We start from the raw sequence: 18,256 nt of genomic DNA on the forward strand, positions 1-18,256 counted from the left end.
TGGTGTCGGCTGACGTCACCGCGTATTTCTGACTGTCGGCTCACTTGACCGCAGTTTTCTTCTGTACAGTTGATGTCTCCTCACTGAAGCGACGCTGCAAGCCCTGCAGTTCGAGCAGAAGTTCAGAGGTGCGGGGGATCAGACTCTGCTGCTTTAGTCAGCGCTAACCAATAGGGAAACGTCTTATATCGTTCGTCTTTAGGCCCCGCCCAGGATGTTCACGTTCCCAACACTAAAAGTTTGTTGAGTTCAACCAAAAATAGAGAGCGTCAAAACCAAAAGAGCGAGACTCGTAACCAAAGATTTTTGACATGCGCAAATAAAAGTTTATGTTTTGCAAATAACGTTTTTCTCTTTGTGAGAAAAAATTAGTCATTTTAATCAAAAAAAAGTTTTATTAAACTTTTTTTTTCTCCCCAAAATAAAATATTCCATTAAAAAAAAATAATTGTTACAACTCTTAAAGTTTTGATCACAACTTAATATTTTGTGATTGAAATTAGATTTTTGTTTGATTTAATAATATTGAGACAAATTTACCTCCATAGAGGTAAGCGCGCATGCGCTCTCGTGTAGTGTATGTGAAATCTCTGGCCGTAAACTGTGTTTTCGAGCTGTACTGTGTTGCTGTAATTCAGCAAAATAACATGAAACACAACTAGTTTCTCTCCCGTTGCTTTTAACTGGGCTATTTAGCAGCGAGCAGATAGACATTAAACGTAGCGGTGCTTGTTTTAAAGGCTGGCCGTTCACAAAAGACTCGAGCTCCGAGGGGAGAGAAGCAAAGCAAGAGCATTGAGGCTCCATCATAGAACAGTTCAGAAACTATGTGGAATGAGGGGAAAATAGCTATATTTATAATAAACAGATTAACTCGTGTTTTACCTATTGGTATCAGATCAGATCTTTGTGTGCTTGTGAATTTCTGCAGCCGTAACTGGTTCTGGATGACGGCTTCATAGCAGACAGTCGTTCTTCCCTCTTCCGGGTACTCCGTACCGGCGCAGAATCTTTTAGTGGTACGCATATATGTGTATATATATGTTTTTCTTAAAACTTGCCATTCGGGTATTTCAGATTACAGTAATGCTTTAATTTTTTTTTCCTCAGCATCAGAACCATGTCCTCCTGAAGGACTCAGCGGGTTAATGATGGCATCATCAGTGATGAGCTTGCTCAAAATTACCATAGGTGATACGTGCATCTGTACACACAGTAAGGCTCAGTTTTTTTTTTTATATATTGGATATAAATCCCTGACAAAAAGGTTGCAAAGAAGCCATCTCTATGCAAGAAACGTGTATCAAGAGATACACATAGACATATTCAGAAATAGAAGAAGACTACTCTGTACCTCTCCGTTCTTCCAACCAAAACATAAAAAGGTCCAGAGTTCAGTGATGATTTGAGCAGTCATGTTCTCTGCTAGTGTTTTATCAAGTTCAAAGACAGAGCAACCATGTAACAGGATATTTAATTTCAATTCAGTTTGTCTACATTGCACCAAAGGTCATGTCAAGGCACTTTACAAAACAAATATAAAAACCAATTGGTATACAGAAAAACATAATCAGTTCATTCTAATCATATAGACAGATTTAAATTCAATACATTCCAATTTGATTCTAGTTAGTCAGTTTCTAGTTTTACAGCACCTCATACCTCCTACTGAAAAGCTTTATGGGGATACTGTTTTCATTTTCCAGCAGGACTTGGCACCCTCTCACAATGCCAAAGTACTGACACCTGTTTTAATAGTCATGGTATCACTGTGCTTGATTGGCCAGCAAACTGGTCACACCTAAACCACATAGACAGGCTAAAGGCTGCTACCAAAGCAATCTGAGCTTCCATAGCACCTGAGCATAGCCACAGGCTGATGCGAAAATGCATACAAAAGGAGCCCCACCCAGTTATTGAGTACATATACTGAACAGTACATGGACATACTTTTCAATAAGCTGGCATTTTGCTCTTAAAATTATTTTTCTGTGAACTTATACAATATTATTTTCTTAGAAATTGAATTTTGGGTTTAATTTGCTGGAATTAATGAGTTAACTTCTTAATGAAATTAATTTAGATGTACTCGTTAAATATGAAATGAAATTTTTTTTCATCTCACCCACCCCTACTTGTAAGTAAACAGGAAAAACAATTAGAAATGTAACTGTTAGCTTTTAATATCTGTTAGTTTTATATCTTTTCGCTGCTTACCGCTGAGTTAAGTTGCTATGTACTTCAGCAACCACAAGGGGGAGTATGCAGCCTCAAGGCGGGACTTTTTCTGCAGCTTGATTCTGGTCGTCATGACAACGCTGTATTTATCCTGGTACCGCAGCGTTTCAGTGCGGCGCATGTCAGATGAGAGCCAAAGTAACCCGAGAGACCTGCTAAGCTGTTTACAGTTTACTGTCTTTGTGACAACTAATTGGTTGTTTTTTTGGACAACAATGTGGGTTAAGCTGTTCACGCTGAAGTATTATGGGATGAGAAAAACAGCTGCCAGCTAAAGCGTGTAGAAAAGAAGCCAGCTATTTACTCTGAATGCAGCAAAACAATGTCAGGTAGTAACCTCCCACCGTTATGGCATTCACCAGACTGGACCAGAGCTACAATCGCCAGAAAATCGAGTTCTCCAAGACGTTTCCCTGCGAACCAACCCCGACACCCCTTGCCTGCTGTCCTGCTGGCGGTCAGAGGAGGAGTAGATGGGCCAGGAGGCCCAGTTGCGTCCCGCCAGAGCGAGTTGGATCCCCGAGTCGCATCCCTCGAAAGGAACATCCAATTCCTGCAGCAACAGCACAAGGAAACTCTCGAGAAGCTCCACGCAGAAATAGAATATCTCAGAAAGGAGAACAAAGGTGGCTTATTCAAATACTGTTCTTGTTAGAATGAATCATAATCACTGAGCAGTAACTGTAAGTTTTTTTCCTTATACAAAATTTTTTCCATAATGTTGCTATGTTTGAAAACCCAGACTAAGGCAGAAAAGCTGCATTGTGGTAAATGTCAGTCAGAAAGTGTTATTTGAAAGTTTGCCCATTAGGCTGTTTCATCAAAGATGGATAGATAGACAGAAACTAATTATTCCTAGTGGGAAATCAGCAGGGTTTTGACATTCATTAATGAATCAGCCAGGTTCATTGACCTGATACCAAACAATTCATCCAATGCCTGCACATCATTATTTTCCATCTACAAGGGTTGGACCCGACGACTCCTATAATGAATTCAGAGACCTGACTGTCCCCATGATGAAGTGCTAACAAGACAGATATTCAACCTTGGTACAGTGGTAGCATAGCAACTCCAGGGTTTTGACAGTTTCTCAGCTGGGGCTGCATGAAGGATCTGGTGTCAGAACAGGCCTAAATGTCTCACCACGTGGGTGAGATATTAGCTTTGCGTGCAAATACTGGGGAGTCTCTGCACCCAGAGCTCATTATAGGTAATGGCTGTCTCTCAGTGCAACATATTGACGCTAACTGTTGTTTGTTATGGATGTTGCAGAGCTGAAGTATAAACTTATTATGGACTTTCACAAGACGAGCAGAAAAGGTAAGGTGCAATCCTGATTTCTAACTGTTTCCACTGCACCTTCAGTAGCCATTAAGAAAATTTGCTGCATTTTCAGTTAGTTTATACCATAAAAGTATTCCTGTCCCATAAACGTTTTCTTATATTTTCATGTTACAACCATAAAATTGAGTGTATTTCATAAGGTTTTTATTGGGTAGACCAATACACAAGGTAAAAATAATCTGAAATCTGTGGTGTGCATTTTTGTGCAACCTCCTGAGTCAATATTGTGTAAAGCCACATTAAACTAAAACTGCAGTTTGAAGTTGTTTGGGGTACATCTCTACCAGCCTAACACCTCTTAAAACTGAAAGTTTTTTTTTCAGTCAGACTGGATGGAGGTAGTCTTTGATTTTAAGTAGATTCAGAGCTGAACTTTGAGTAGGCCATTCAAACACATGAATATGCTCTAACCTAAACCATAACATTCTAGCTCTAGCTGTATGGTTAGGGTTGCTGTCCTGCTAGAATGTTAGCTTCTGCTCCAAATCATTTGCAGCCACAAACAGTATTGTCCTTTATTTAGTTCCATCCACCCTCTCTGTGCATGCTTAAGAGAAAGCCCACTGCATGATGCTGTCACCAGTGTGTGTTTAGGGGGATGTGTTTTTCACCAGCCATAGTGTGTTATGTGTAGGGTAAAAAGTTGAATTTTGGTTTCATTTGACCAGCACCTTCTCCGACTTCTTTCCTGTGTTTGCTACATGGCTTGTGGCAAACTAAAAATGAAGACATATGCTTTATTTTTGCTATAAAAAAATAAAATCAGGATGTGCACAACAATAGTGTCCGGTCAACAGATTCTTCTACAAGAGCTGTTGAACTCTTTAGCCCCTCCCGACTTACCTCGGGCCTCTTGGTTGCTTCTCTTAGCAATGCTCTCCCTGCCCAACCTTTCATTTTAGGTAGGTCTGCAGTTCTGTCATACACATTTTACTACTTAGGGGACATGTGAAGGCAGGTGGTTAAACTGATTTCTATTAGAGGTATCAGAGTAAATGGGTTTGAAAAGAAACACAGGCCATTTTTTGTATTTATTTGTTAAAAGTGCCTCTGGCCTGGAAGACTGGGGTGGTGGTCCCCCTTCATAAGAAGGGTGACCGGAGGGTGTGTTCCAACTACAGGGGGATCACACTCCTCAGCCTCCCTGGTAAGGCCTACGCCAGAGTATTGGAGAGGAGAGTTCGGCCGATAGTTGAACTTCGGCTTCAGGAGGAGCAGTGTGGTTTTCCTCCCGGCCGTGGAACACTGGACCAGCTCTATACCCTCTACAGGGTACTTGAGGGTTCATGGGAGTTTGCCCAACCGGTCCACATGTCTTTTGTGGACCTGGAGAAAGCATTCGACTGTGTCCCTTGTGATGCCCTGTGGGGGGTGCTCTAGGAGTATGGAATCGGGGGCCCTTTATTAGGGGCCATCCGGTCCTTGTACAAGCCGAGCAGGAGTTTGGTCCGCATTGCCGGCACTAAGTTGGAGCTGCTCCCGATGCATGTTGGACTCCGGCAGGGCTGCCCTTTGTCACCGGTCTTGTTCATAACTTTTATGGCCAGGATTTCTAGATGCAGCCAAGGGCCGGAGGGGGTCTGGTTTGGGGACCAGTGGATTTCGTCTCTTCTTTTTGCAGATGATGTAGTCCTGCTAGCCCCCTCTAGCCAAGACCTACAGCATGTGCTGTGGCGGTTCGCAGCCGAGTGTGAAGTGGCTGGGATGAGGATCAGCTCCTCCAAGTCAGAGGCCATGGTACTCGACCGGAAAAGGGTGGCTTGTCCTCTTCAGGTTGGAGGGGAGTTCCTGCCTCAAGTGGAGGAGTTCAAGTATCTTGGGGTCTTAATCGCGAGTGAGGGAAGAATGGAGCGGGAGATCGACAGACAGATTGGTGCGGCTGCCGCAGTAATGGGGGCACTGTGCCGGTCCGTTGTGTTGAAGAGAGAGCTGAGCCGAAAAGCAAAGCTCTCGATTTACCGGTCGGTCTACGTTCCTACCCTCACCTATGGCCATGAACTTTGGGTCATGACCGAAAGAACAAGATCCCGGATACAAGCGGCTGAAATGAGCTTCCTCCGTAGGGTGGTCGGGCACTCCCTTAGAGATAGGGTGAGGAGCTCGGCCATCCGGGAGGGGCTCGGAGTAGAGCCACTGCTCCTCCACATCGAGAGGAGCCAGTTGAGGTGGCTCGGGCATCTATACCGGATGCCTCCTGGACGCCTTCCTCGGGAGGTGTTCCAGGCATGTCCCACCGGGAGGAGGCCCAGGGGACGGCCCAGGACATGCTGGAGGGACTATGTCTCTCGGCTGGCCTGGGAACGCCTTGGGCTCCCCCCGCAGGAGCTCGAGGAAGTGTCTGGGGAGAAGGACATCTGGGTGTCTCTGCTGCCCCTGCGACCCGGTCCCGGATAAGTGGAAGACGACGAGTATGAGTATTTGTTAAAACTTTTGAAAAATATACAATCTCAATAAAATACATTGAGGTCTGTGGCTATTACCTGACAAAAAATGAAAAAAAGCTCGAGGGTATAAGTACTTTTGCAAGTCACTTTAGATCCTTGAATCTTTAAAACCTAATACTAGCCTAAAGGATTATTGATTCTTGATTTGCAAAGAAGCCAGACTTTGTTGCTGTTTTCTTTGTAGTATTGTTAATACTTCAGTAAACGTGATAGCCTTTAGAAAACTTCTTATGAAAACTTAGCCATTGTTCTTGTAGGATTAATGCACAGTCTTCAAGATACAAGACCTCCACCTGAAGACAGAGAGACCCACACTGGACTCTACCCGGAGGAACCACTTGAGGACACAACGGTACTGTTGCAAGACCAAGCTTTAAGGTGAAGTTCTGTCCAAAGTAAAAAAAAAAAAGTATTGGACATTTTAATTTATTTGAATGCAAATAAAACAATGAATGACTCATTTTTGTTTTTCTTCAATTCTTAATTCATAGTTCACAACAAATATCACCTCAATCACTTTACAGGACAAACAGGTCCAGCTCATATTGAAATAAATAAAACAAATTAGTTTGGCTCAAAATTACTTCAAATTCACAGTTTTTCAAGACACTGCCAAAACAGAATCACTCTGCCAAGTGTATCTCTATGAAAAATCAAAGAGAGAACACCAAATTAATGACAGCAATAGCTTTATAAATGGCTCTGTCCAGAAAAAAGACCTGGCTAAACACAGAAGTAGAGAGCCACAAGTTCCTTCCAATAGGAAAGAATAACATGAGACTACACGAAAGCCCATTTCAGATCATAATAAATATAAAACGAAGAACCCTTCATAATGAATCACTTTGTCCTTTAATATCGTGCAAGCTCATCCGCTGAAATCATGGACCTTGTGAGCTTTCAGGTCATACAGCTGGGGTTGCAGAACAAATTGGGGTATGGCTTACAACTCATAGGATTCCCCTGAGTAAAACATGCTGGGCACACATGCTGTGCTATTGCAGTTGTCTTTGCTTTTTAAAGAGTCACCCAGCTAAATACAGAATCACTGAGCCAGGACTTCTTTCTATGAAAAAAAAATAAAGTGAGACACAAATATAATGTCAGCTATAGTTCCTTCAATGACTTTGTCCAGGAAATAGTTATAGCTAAACACAAAATCACTTCACCCGGTATATTTTTGGCAAAAATTGCACAGAATGCAGAAATGGAAAATAGAGAGAGTAAATTTAGTACAGTGACAAAAAGTGGAAAGTGCTCCAGTAGTATAAGCCTGGAGCAGCAATACTATGTAGATAAGTCAGGAATACCTAATCTACTCTATAACAGTTGTTGAAAAGGTCTTAAAACAAATCTTGTTTATCTGTAGATGTAGTTATTTAACTTTCATAACTGAAACTGTCTTTCTGCCTTTAATAAACAATATCTTACTGTTCTTAAGCTCAAGAAAGGGCAGCAAAGTTCCACGGTCTGTATGGCAGAAGGATGGCACAGACATGACAGGGCGACTAATTACCTCCTTACACCCTCTAAGAATCCACAGCAGTCCATCCCATCCGCCACGTGCTCCTACGCTGCAGGAGTGTGAGGTCATCATCCGGCAGCTGTTCAATGCAAACTATTTACAGTCTCAGGAAGTAAGTCAACATTATTAGACACTGTGGGTCACAAGACATTCCTATCCATGGCTGCAAAATTTGTAAATGCTTAAAAAATAAACTGTTAGGACTTACTTTGAAAAAACTAACTTGAGTCTATTTGTGTCAATTGCATAGATTGCACGTGTAAAGGCGCTGCTGAAAGATATAGTTCTGAGCAAGAACATCACCCCAGAGCACCACATTTTAAGCAACACCTGCCTTGTTGCCGGAAAGTGGTATGGTGACATAAACATGTTGTTTATTTGTACCATAGAATCAGCTTTAAAAAAAACAACGTAATGCTTATTTGATCTTTTCTGTATGTTGCAGCAAACCTGTACAAGAAAGGAAATTTCCCAAACTTGGCCTTCAGTCGTTTCCTGAGAAAATGTATGTTGGTCCTGTTCTAGGGGGTTCTCTGAAGTTTAAAAGGTCTGGGGAGCTTCCCATATTACAAAATTCAGTATTTGTAATTTGTTTCTCTAATTATGTTGGCACCAAAAGTATTTACATGCAGTTCCATTGAGAAATATACATATCATCATCATGGGCATGTATGTCAAAGAAAGAACAGATAAATAGACTAGAGAACAAGAACAATTTAAGAACAATTTAAAATGTATAGTGGATTTTCCCTGTTCCAAACAGAGTCAAAAGTATAAATACAGACTCAAATATGTAAATGCTCCCACTAATAATTAGGTCTCTTAGCAAGTTGCATCTCAACCACAACCTTCTTGTAGCCATCAGTGACCTTCTGGAATAATTGTGGTTGGATGTTTCACCACTTGGTTTAGCAGAATACAAAGAACTACTTAAAATTGGTTGATTTGATGGGTTTGGACCTAGCCTTTAAACATATTCCACTATTAAATCCAGATGCTTAAATTTAGCCTGCCTTACCCATCTCAAGGCCAATCTAGATGTGTGTTTGGAAATGTTGTCCTGGGGTGACCCTTAATGTCACCCTTAGATGAAATGAAACTGGTTAAGATGGGAACATCAGCCCAGGGTCCAGCACGGTTACATACCATGAGCTGGGAACTGCTGGAACACCAGTGTTACTGTCCACACTAGGGAAGGTTTTTTATTACCATGGACTGAGAGGGTGCTTACATGGAAAGAAGCTCCTACACATTAAACCTCAACTAAATTTGTGGCTGTCCACATGGACAAGCTAAATGCATTCTCGGGAAACAAGAGAAAATCAAACTATTTGTCCTTAGTGACCAAAATAATGTTTAGAGGACACAAGTTGAGTCAAGTTTTCAAATCTAAGAAAACTATATAAATTAAAAAGCACGTTGTTGGAGCATTATGTTGAGGGGCTGTTTCACTGACAGAAATACTATTGTATTTCAGAAAGGTAAAATAATTAAACAGGAGAACTACTTTCAAATTTAATTTAACCTCAAATCAAAAGTTAGCTCTGTTTAAAAGCCTAGATGATCCCTGAAAACAAAGGAATTTAAATGATTTAACCAATTGTTCCAAGACGAGTAGTCAGATATCCATCCATAATTACACCAAAAGCTTGCCGATGGCTATAAACAGTGTAGAGGTAGTTTGCTAAGAGATGTTTAATCAAATATTAATGGGCATGCATGTTCTAGTTTAAAGAATATGCATGTGAGGGGTTCAGTTATGTCACAAACGAGGAGCTATTGGGTCACTGTTTTCATATTTTTGAATAGTTTTTGAAGCCACAAAACAAAATAATGCTATATTTGTTATTGTTTAGGTTTTCAGATATATGCTTTTAAGTCTTTTTTGTATAACGATTGTGTTCCCTTTAAATTACATGTACTTATCTTTTACCAGGTCTGGACCCTCTCATTCTGGTGTTGTACTCCCTGCTCTGAAGCAGAACCTCAGCTCCAATATTGCAAACAGACACAGGAGGACCCATGCAAAGCACAGAGACCACTTCAAATGGACTTTGCATTGACTAGTTACAAAAGACCAAAGTGCGGGACTTTTTATGGTCCATAACTTTAGTCATCAATTCTTCTTCATTAATGAATCATTAAAATCAAATATTAAGCTGTAGGAAATATTCCATTTTATTGAAAGATGATTGCAATATATTTTGATATTACTAAATGATGTCTCAGTTCTTCACAGCTAAACCATCACATTTAAGTAAGTGGAGCAGGACATTTAAGGAGTAAGTGGAGCACAGTAATACACCAGGCCTTTTCAAGCTTTAACATGTCAACATTCAAGCTGGTAAATAAGTCTGTGGTCCAATCCTATCCCATCCTGACACCTAATTGCTGTACTCTCACACACACACTATTGACTGTCAAGGGAGTATTGCTTGAGGTCATGACGACTTGAAATGGAATTATTAAGCTGGGGCAGTGCATGCTTTTTAATAATATTGATAAAAGTGGTAATGATAATTATTTTTTTTTAATGTATTTTAAAATATATATGTTTCCCCAATATGCATATTCAATCAATTAGAATATTATTGAAAAGTACATGTATTGTAGTACCTCAGTTCACTAAGTGAAACACATTGTAAAGATTAATTACATACAATTGTGTGTTTATAAGCCTTTCCTTCTGTTAATTATGATGATTTTCTGCTAACAGTTATTGAAAACGCAACATTTAGAACTAGAATGTCACATAAGACCAATGTTTTTTTTAATACATACATGTGGCCTTAATGAAAAGTATGTTTGATACCTGCTTAAAGGCTTAAAGATTTAAAAGGTACCTTCTAATCTAACAAATAAATCTCATCAGAATGCATATTCTTATTTGTTAAGACTATATGACTGTTTATATTTGTTAAACATTTTTTCTTCTCTTGAAAGTAAGAGTTTTTGTTATATGTATTTATTTGGTATGTACAGGTCCTTCTCAAAATATTAGCATATTGTGATAAAGTTCATTATTTTCCATAATGTCATGATGAAAATTTAACATTCATATATTTTAGATTCATTGCACACTAACTGAAATATTTCAGGTCTTTTATTGTCTTAAAACGGATGATTTTGGCATACAGCTCATGAAAACCCAAAATTCAGATCTCACAAAATTAGCATATCATTAAAAGGGTCTCTAAACGAGCTATGAACCTAATCATCTGAATCAACGAGTTAACTCTAAACACCTGCAAAAGATTCCTGAGGCCTTTAAAACTCCCAGCCTGGTTCATCACTCAAAACCCCAATCATGGGTAAGACTGCCGACCTGACTGCTGTCCAGAAGGCCACTATTGACACCCTCAAGCAAGAGGGTAAGACACAGAAAGAAGTTTCTGAACGAATAGGCTGTTCCCAGAGTGCTGTATCAAGGCACCTCAGTGGGAAGTCTGTGGGAAGGAAAAAGTGTGGCAGAAAACGCTGCACAACGAGAAGAGGTGACCGGACCTTGAGGAAGATTGTGGAGAAGGGCCGATTCCAGACCTTGGGGGACCTGTGGAAGCAGTGGACTGAGTCTGGAGTAGAAACATCCAGAGCCACCGTGCACAGGCGTGTGCAGGAAATGGGCTACAGGTGCCGCATTCCCCAGGTCAAGCCACTTTTGAACCAGAAACAGCGGCAGAAGCGCCTGACCTGGGCTACAGAGAAGCAGCACTGGACTGTTGCTCAGTGGTTCAAAGTACTTTTTTCGGATGAAAGCAAATTCTGCATGTCATTCGGAAATCAAGGTGCCAGAGTCTGGAGGAAGACTGGGGAGAAGGAAATGCCAAAATGCCAGAAGTCCAGTGTCAAGTACCCACAGTCAGTGATAGTCTGGGGTGCCGTGTCAGCTGCTGGTGTTGGTCCACTGTGTTTTATCAAGGGCAGGGTCAATGCAGCTAGCTATCAGGAGATTTTGGAGAACTTCATGCTTCCATCTGCTGAAAAGCTTTATGGAGATGAAGATTTCATTTTTCAGCACGACCTGGCACCTGCTCACAGTGCCAAAACCACTGGTAAATGGTTTACTGACCATGGTATCACTGTGCTCAATTGGCCTGCCAACTCTCCTGACCTGAACCCCATAGAGAATCTGTGGGATATTGTGAAGAGAACGTTGAGAGACTCAAGACCCAACACTCTGGATGAGCTAAAGGCCGCTATCGAAGCATCCTGGGCCTCCATAAGACCTCAGCAGTGCCACAGGCTGATTGCCTCCATGCCACGCCGCATTGAAGCAGTCATTTCTGCAAAAGGATTCCCGATCAATTATTGAGTGCATAATTATTTGAAGGTTGACGTTTTTTGTATTAAAAATACTTTTCTTTTATTGGTCGGATGAAATATGCTAATTTTGTGAGATAGGAATTTTGGGTTTTCATGAGCTGTATGCCAAAATCATCCGTATTAAGACAATAAAAGACCTGAAATATTTCAGTTAGTGTGCAATGAATCTAAAATATATGAATGTTAAATTTTCATCATGACATTTTGGAAAATAATGAACTTTATCACAATATGCTAATATTTTGAGAAGGACCTGTATATTTAAATGCTCCCCTGTGTAGAACCATCCATGTTGCCTAGTCCAGTTTAGACTGGACAAGCTAAAATAATTTTTTTGCTTCTAGCATTTCCTGTTTTTTCGATCATATTTAGATGAGGCTGAGGTTGGGAAGTGTTCAGTTTTGGCTATTTTCCACTTTGCTGCTGAATGTTACTAAATCCTGCTCATTAAAAAAAGACTTTTATTTTTTCACTTCACCTAAACTTGGTTACTGTATAATAACAGTACAGAGCTTGTTACCCTGGCATGGACAAAACACATTTTAAGACGTTACGGTTTGAAAACTGCAAATGTTTTCTATTCCGAGAGTTTAAAGCCATTCTAACCAAATATCAGAGAAAGTGCTGGCACAGCTGGATTAGCCAGCTGAAAGAAGCCTAATACAAGCGATGTGACTTCAAAGACGTCAACTGCTGGCCGACTACCGGAGCAGATAGCCTGACTAATTAAGTAGTTATGTAGTCAGCCCGTTATACTTGTGTTCCTATAAAGAGAACAGCAAAAAGGTATCATAATCCGCACAATAAATCCACTTGAAAACTATTAGTAAAACTATTTAGTTTTGCCCAACATGTAAAACTCAAGATAACACCATAACTGTTATAATCAATATTTAAGATTATTTTAACAACTGTAGGAATTTTTTTTTTCTTTTTTAAATAAAAGTAATCAGATCATGTTATAGTTTTTTTTATGTTTTTGTGAAAATGCTGTGATACCTTAAACTGCAGGATTTTAACTCAGTTTTATCCTTCTGTGAAATCTCATAGTGGCCCATGCCAAGTATTTAATATGTTGTTTTTTTTTTTATATCAGTCAATACTTTAGCCAGTCAGCACTTTGTAAAGTGTTGGTAAAAACCATTGTGAATTTGAAAACGATGTGGCAGGAGTCAGGCGTTCTCTCTGGGTACAGCGAGCCTCGACCGCTCAGTAAGCTGACAGCTGGCGAGGCAACCTGGCTGTTAGCACAGCTGACATGGGCTTCTCCAAAAATGTTGGAGCATTCTGCAATTAAGCAATATCTTGATAAACCTAGCAGATATTTAAAATTTACACAGCTACATTCTTGCCAAAAACATTGTAAACGTTCAGTTTGTGTCACAGAAAATGTAATATATCAAAGTTTTTGCCGATCTTCTCCACTATTGCTGCTTCCTTTTGAACAATTCACTTCAACCCTCAATGAATCATGGGATAGGGTGGGCCACAAAAGATACACTGGACTGATCCTTCAAATCTGGGAAAAGGAAGGATGCATTTGTCAGCCAGAACTGGAGGAGCCTTCAAATGTGGACAGCCTTTGTTGCCTCGCTGTGATGTAAACGGCCTACCAATGTGGCCTTCAAAGCAGTCCCTCAATGTGGACACAGCTATTATTAGACCCTTCTCTGGTGTAGTGGGTCCTGGGTTCCTCCTGGTGCATGGTAATGCCCGGTCTCATGTGACAAGAATGAGCAGGCAGGTCAGGTAGGATGAAGGAATTGATACCATCGACTGTCCTCCATGCCCCCCTGACATAATTCCAATAGAATATCTCTGATACATCCTGTTTAGGTCCATCTGATGCCACCAGGTTGCACCTCAGACTGTCCAGGAGCTCAGGGATGCCCTGGTCAGGATCTAGGAGGAGATACCCCAGGACACCGTCCTTCATCTCATCAGCAGCATGCCCCACCGTTGTCAGGTATGCAATATTTTGCTAGGAGATGGGCATTGAGGACCATTTTGAGATGTGGCAATGACATTTCATCCTGCCACATCACTTTAAAATTCTCGGTGACTTCGGATCGAGCCCTCTGTGGGTTGATATTTTTCACTTTCAAAAGATGTGGCATCCTTTTGTTCCTACCATATTACCCATTCCATATTAGTATGCATACCCAGCATGATTTTTTTCCAATTCAGATCTGATGTGTTTTCAAGTGTTTCTTTATGTTTTTTGAGCAGTGGATTTACTGAGAAAATGTTGATGTTCAATATTTTTCCCCCTGCTGTGTGTTTTGTTTAATTTTTATTTCTTACATTTCATTGCATATTCCTGATTTGGCTGATTTGTTTTATCTCTCAATCTCAGAGCTTTCTACATTGTGTTCCTTTGCAGATGGAGTTGTTGCTGTGATTAACTTACATGTCAATTAGTATCAATAACTTGTGATTGGCCAGCTGTACATAATGGTCTGTGTTCACGAAATTAACCCAAAGATATTTCAAAGTAAAAGTCTACGAATCTAGGAAAATAAAAGATGTATTCAAAACTTGTATTAAAGTAAAACATAGATGTCTTATCAGATACAGTACAGACCAAAAGTTTGGATACACCTTCTCATTCAAAGAGTTTTCTTTATTTTCATGACTATGAATATTGTAGCTTCACACTGAAGGCATCAAAACTAGGAATTAACACATGTGGAATTATATACTGAATGAAAAAGTGTGAAACAACTGAAAATATGTTTTATATTCTAGGTTCTTCAAAGTAGCCACCTTTTGCTTTGATTACTGCTACCCACACTCTTGGCATTCTGTTGATGAGCTTCAAGAGGTAGTCACCTAAAATAGTTTTCACTTCACAGGTGTGCCCTGTCAGGTTTAATAAGTGGGATTTCAAGCCTTATAAATGGGGTTGGGACCATCAGTTGTGTTGTGCAGGAGGTGGATACAGTACACAGCTGATAGTCCTACTGAATAGACTGTTAGCATTTGTATTATGGCAAGAAAAAAGCAGCTAAGTAAAGAAAAACAAGTGGCCATCATTACTTTAAGAAATGAAGGTCAGTCAGTCCGAACAATTGGGAAAACTTTGAAAGTGTCCCCAAGTGAAGTCACAAAAACCATCAAGTGCTACAAAGAAACTGGCTCACATGAGGACCGCCCCAGGAAAGGAAGACCAAGAGTCACCTCTGCTGCGGACAATAAGTTCATCCGAGTCACCAGCCTCAGAAATCGCAGGTTAACAGCAGCTCAGATTAGAGAACAGGTCAATGCCACACAGAGTTCTAGCAGCAGACACATCTCTAGAACAACTGTTAAGAGGAGACTGTGTGAATCAGGCCTTCATGGTAAAATAGCTGCTAGGAAACCACTGCTGAGGACAGGCAACAAGCAGAAGAGACTTGTTTGGGCTAAAGAACACAAGGAATGGACATTAGACCAGTGGAAATCTGTGCTTTGGTCTGATGAGTCCAAGTTAGAGATCTTTGGTACCAACCACAGTGTCTTTGTGCGGCACAGAAGAGGTGAACGGATGGACTCTACATGCCTGGTTCCCACCGTGAAGCATGGAGGAGGAGGTGTGATGGTGTGGGGGTGCTTTGCTAGTGACACTGTTGGGAATTTATTCAAAATTGAAGGCATACTGAACCAGCATGGCTACCACAGCATTTTGCAGCGGCATGCTATTCCATTCGGTTTGCGTTTAGTTGGACCATCATTTATTTTTCAACAGTACAATGACCCCGAACACACCTCCAGGCTGTGTAAGGGCTATTTGACCAAGAAGGAGAGTGATGGGGTGCTGTGCCAGATGACCTGGCCTCCACAGTCACTGGACCTGAACCCAATCGTGATGGTTTAGGGTGAGCTGGACTGCAGAGTGAAGGCAAAAGGGCCAACAAGTGCTAAGCATCTCTGGGAACTCTTTCAAGACTGTTGGAAAACCATTTTAGGTGACTACCTCTTGAAGCTCATCAACAGAATGCGAAGAGTGTGCGGAGCAGTAATCAAAGCAAAAGGTGGCTACTTTGAAGAACCTAGAATATAAGACATATTTTCAGTTGTTTCACACTTTTTTGTTCAGTATATATTATACCTGCACTTGGGGACACTTTCAAAGTTTTCCCAATGGTTCAGACTGATTGACCTTCATTTTTTAAAGTAATGATGGCCACTCGTTTTTCTTTACTTAGCTGCTTTTTTCTTGCCATAATACAAATTCTAACAGTCTATTCAGTAGGACTATAGGCTGTGTACTGTATCCACCTCCTGCACAACACAACTGATGGTCCCAACCCCATTTATAAGGCTTGAAATCCCACTTATTAAACCTGACAGGGCACACCTGTGAAGTGAAAACCATTTCAGGTGACTACCTCTTGAAGCTCATCAACAGAATGCCAAGAGTGTGGGTAGCAGTAATCAAAGCAAAAGGTGGCTACTTTGAAGAACCTAGAATATAAGACATAATTTCAGTTGTTTCACAATTTTTTGTTCAGTATATAATTCCACATGTGTTAATTCATAGTTATGATGCCTTCAGTGTGAAGCTACAATATTCATAGTCATTAAAATAAAGACAACTCTTTGAATGAGGTGTGTCCAAACTTTTGGTCTGTACTGTATACATTCCTGAAAAAAAGTAAAATTTTCTCTTAAGGCCTTTCTTGTGAATTTGCACTCCTTAAACAGAACCTTAACACGTATTTTTCACAGCTTTGTAATGAATTATCTCAAATAAATTGATTAATCAAAAAATAACATTTGTGTGACTATATTTATTCATAAAACATTTCTGAAACCTAAGAAGCTTTTTTCTTTCCAAATTTGTTGCCTCTCCTCATTGTTAAAATGTGGGAATTGGCAGACATTAGCAGTTAGGACCCAGTGGATACAAAACTATTAACATTCAGACAGTATTGCAGGGGTGGGAGCTGCTCTGGTCTAGCTCTAACCTCATGAGACATAGCCACTAAAACCACAAAGAAAGGGTTACTGCTTTGTCTGTATCACTGGGCAGCAGTAGCTTTGTTGCGCACTAAATAGCTTGTCACATCAAGCAATTTTGTCTGATGCATCATTTTAACCATGTTGTGTTTTATCAGGGCTTTTCTTCCCCAAGGCATTGCCCTGTGAATTTAAATAGACTATCTCCCTTTCAGCACACTGCAGTGGAGAAGGAGCACCAAATCAATGTGTCATAGTTCTGTGCCAGAGAATTCACATTATGAGATTAAATAGAAGGGGAAGTTGAAGAGCAACAGGAAATGAAAATAGGGAATTATGTAAAATGTTTTGCTTGTAGTATGAAATAGTTCACTTTGGAAACCTACACTACACACTTGAAGTGAGATCAGTTAATGTCACTGTTTATTACAAAAGGAATAATAATCATCAGTAGCTATTATGGACACATGCTGTTCTCAGTTATCTTATGATTGCAATTCAGGGGCATGTTTCTGTTAAACGTGGCAATCTGGGTTATAAGCAACATAATCCAAGGATAATTCAGGCATGGCTGCATAAAATAAAAAATAAAACTTATTGTTAGGTTTTGTTTGTTTTTGTAATTTCAGTCTATTTCTATTTCTAGTTTTCTTTTGCTTCGTTGTATTATGACTAATGTGAATTAGTTGTTCACTCTATAGCGTGGCCTTGAGTAACAAGAATCTTGCCACAGAAGTTGTCAGTAGACCACCAGTTTGAAACATTTAAGTGTCAGTCAGTCAGTCAGTCATTTTCTACCGCTTATTCCATAGTGGGTCGCGGGGGAGCTGGTGCCTATCTCCAGCAGTCTATGGGCGAGAGGCAGGGTACACCCTGGACAGGTCGCCAGTCCATCACAGGGCAACAACAACATTTAAGTGTGACAAAAAAAAAAAAACTGAAGAAATGTGTAAGGGTGGGAAATACTTTTTTCCACTTTTGGATTACCTCTGTACTAACTTCACAAATTTTCACTGAAGGTAAAATCAACAAAAACAAAAAACAGTTCATCTTTCAGCTATAAATACGTGGCTTGCGTGTCCCAAGGTCAAGACGGTCACACAGCAAGCTTTTGTGTTAATAGACTGCATGACAATTTATTTACCATATAACGGGTAGAGAAGATCTTTTAATGAGAGATGGAGGATTCTGTTTCGTATAGTCAAAATAAGCATTTTAGATATTCTTAATAGAAATTTCAGATATCAATAATCCTATTGTTGCAAGTTGTAGGTTTTGTTTCAGAAATTTAAACAGTAAAACTAAACCAGATATCTGTAATGGAATTTAGTTTTTTTTTTTAATGATTTGGTAAAAAGCAATTTCCAACATCAATACTGGGAATAATGAACACCAATAATGTAATTACACATGAAGATATCTGAATATCTTTATAGAA

The 18,256-nt window shown here is 40.1% G+C and overlaps 1 protein-coding gene across 3 annotated transcripts; it reads left to right on the top strand.

Moving 5' to 3' along the window:
• The first annotated feature begins 2,315 nt into the window (after nt 1-2,315).
• Nucleotides 2,316-10,432, top strand: si:ch211-222n4.2 (uncharacterized protein LOC101885505 homolog). Of its 3 annotated transcripts, none has more exons than XM_047372078.1 (7): nt 2,316-2,864; nt 3,514-3,561; nt 6,287-6,407; nt 7,471-7,666; nt 7,805-7,905; nt 8,000-8,101; nt 9,491-10,432. In XM_047372078.1, the coding sequence occupies exons 1-7, from the start codon at nt 2,561-2,563 to the stop codon at nt 9,615-9,617; spliced, it is 999 nt and encodes a 332-aa protein (XP_047228034.1). In that variant the 5' UTR covers nt 2,316-2,560; the 3' UTR covers nt 9,618-10,432. The 3 variants fall into 3 exon arrangements, with proteins under 3 accessions (XP_047228034.1, XP_047228035.1, XP_047228036.1); XM_047372079.1 differs by having other exon boundaries at nt 8,000-8,059; XM_047372080.1 differs by having other exon boundaries at nt 7,564-7,666.
• Nucleotides 10,433-18,256: the final 7,824 nt, after the last annotated feature.

Source organism: Girardinichthys multiradiatus, chromosome 8 (assembly GCF_021462225.1).
Source record: "Girardinichthys multiradiatus isolate DD_20200921_A chromosome 8, DD_fGirMul_XY1, whole genome shotgun sequence".
Lineage (NCBI taxonomy): Eukaryota > Metazoa > Chordata > Actinopteri > Cyprinodontiformes > Goodeidae > Girardinichthys > Girardinichthys multiradiatus.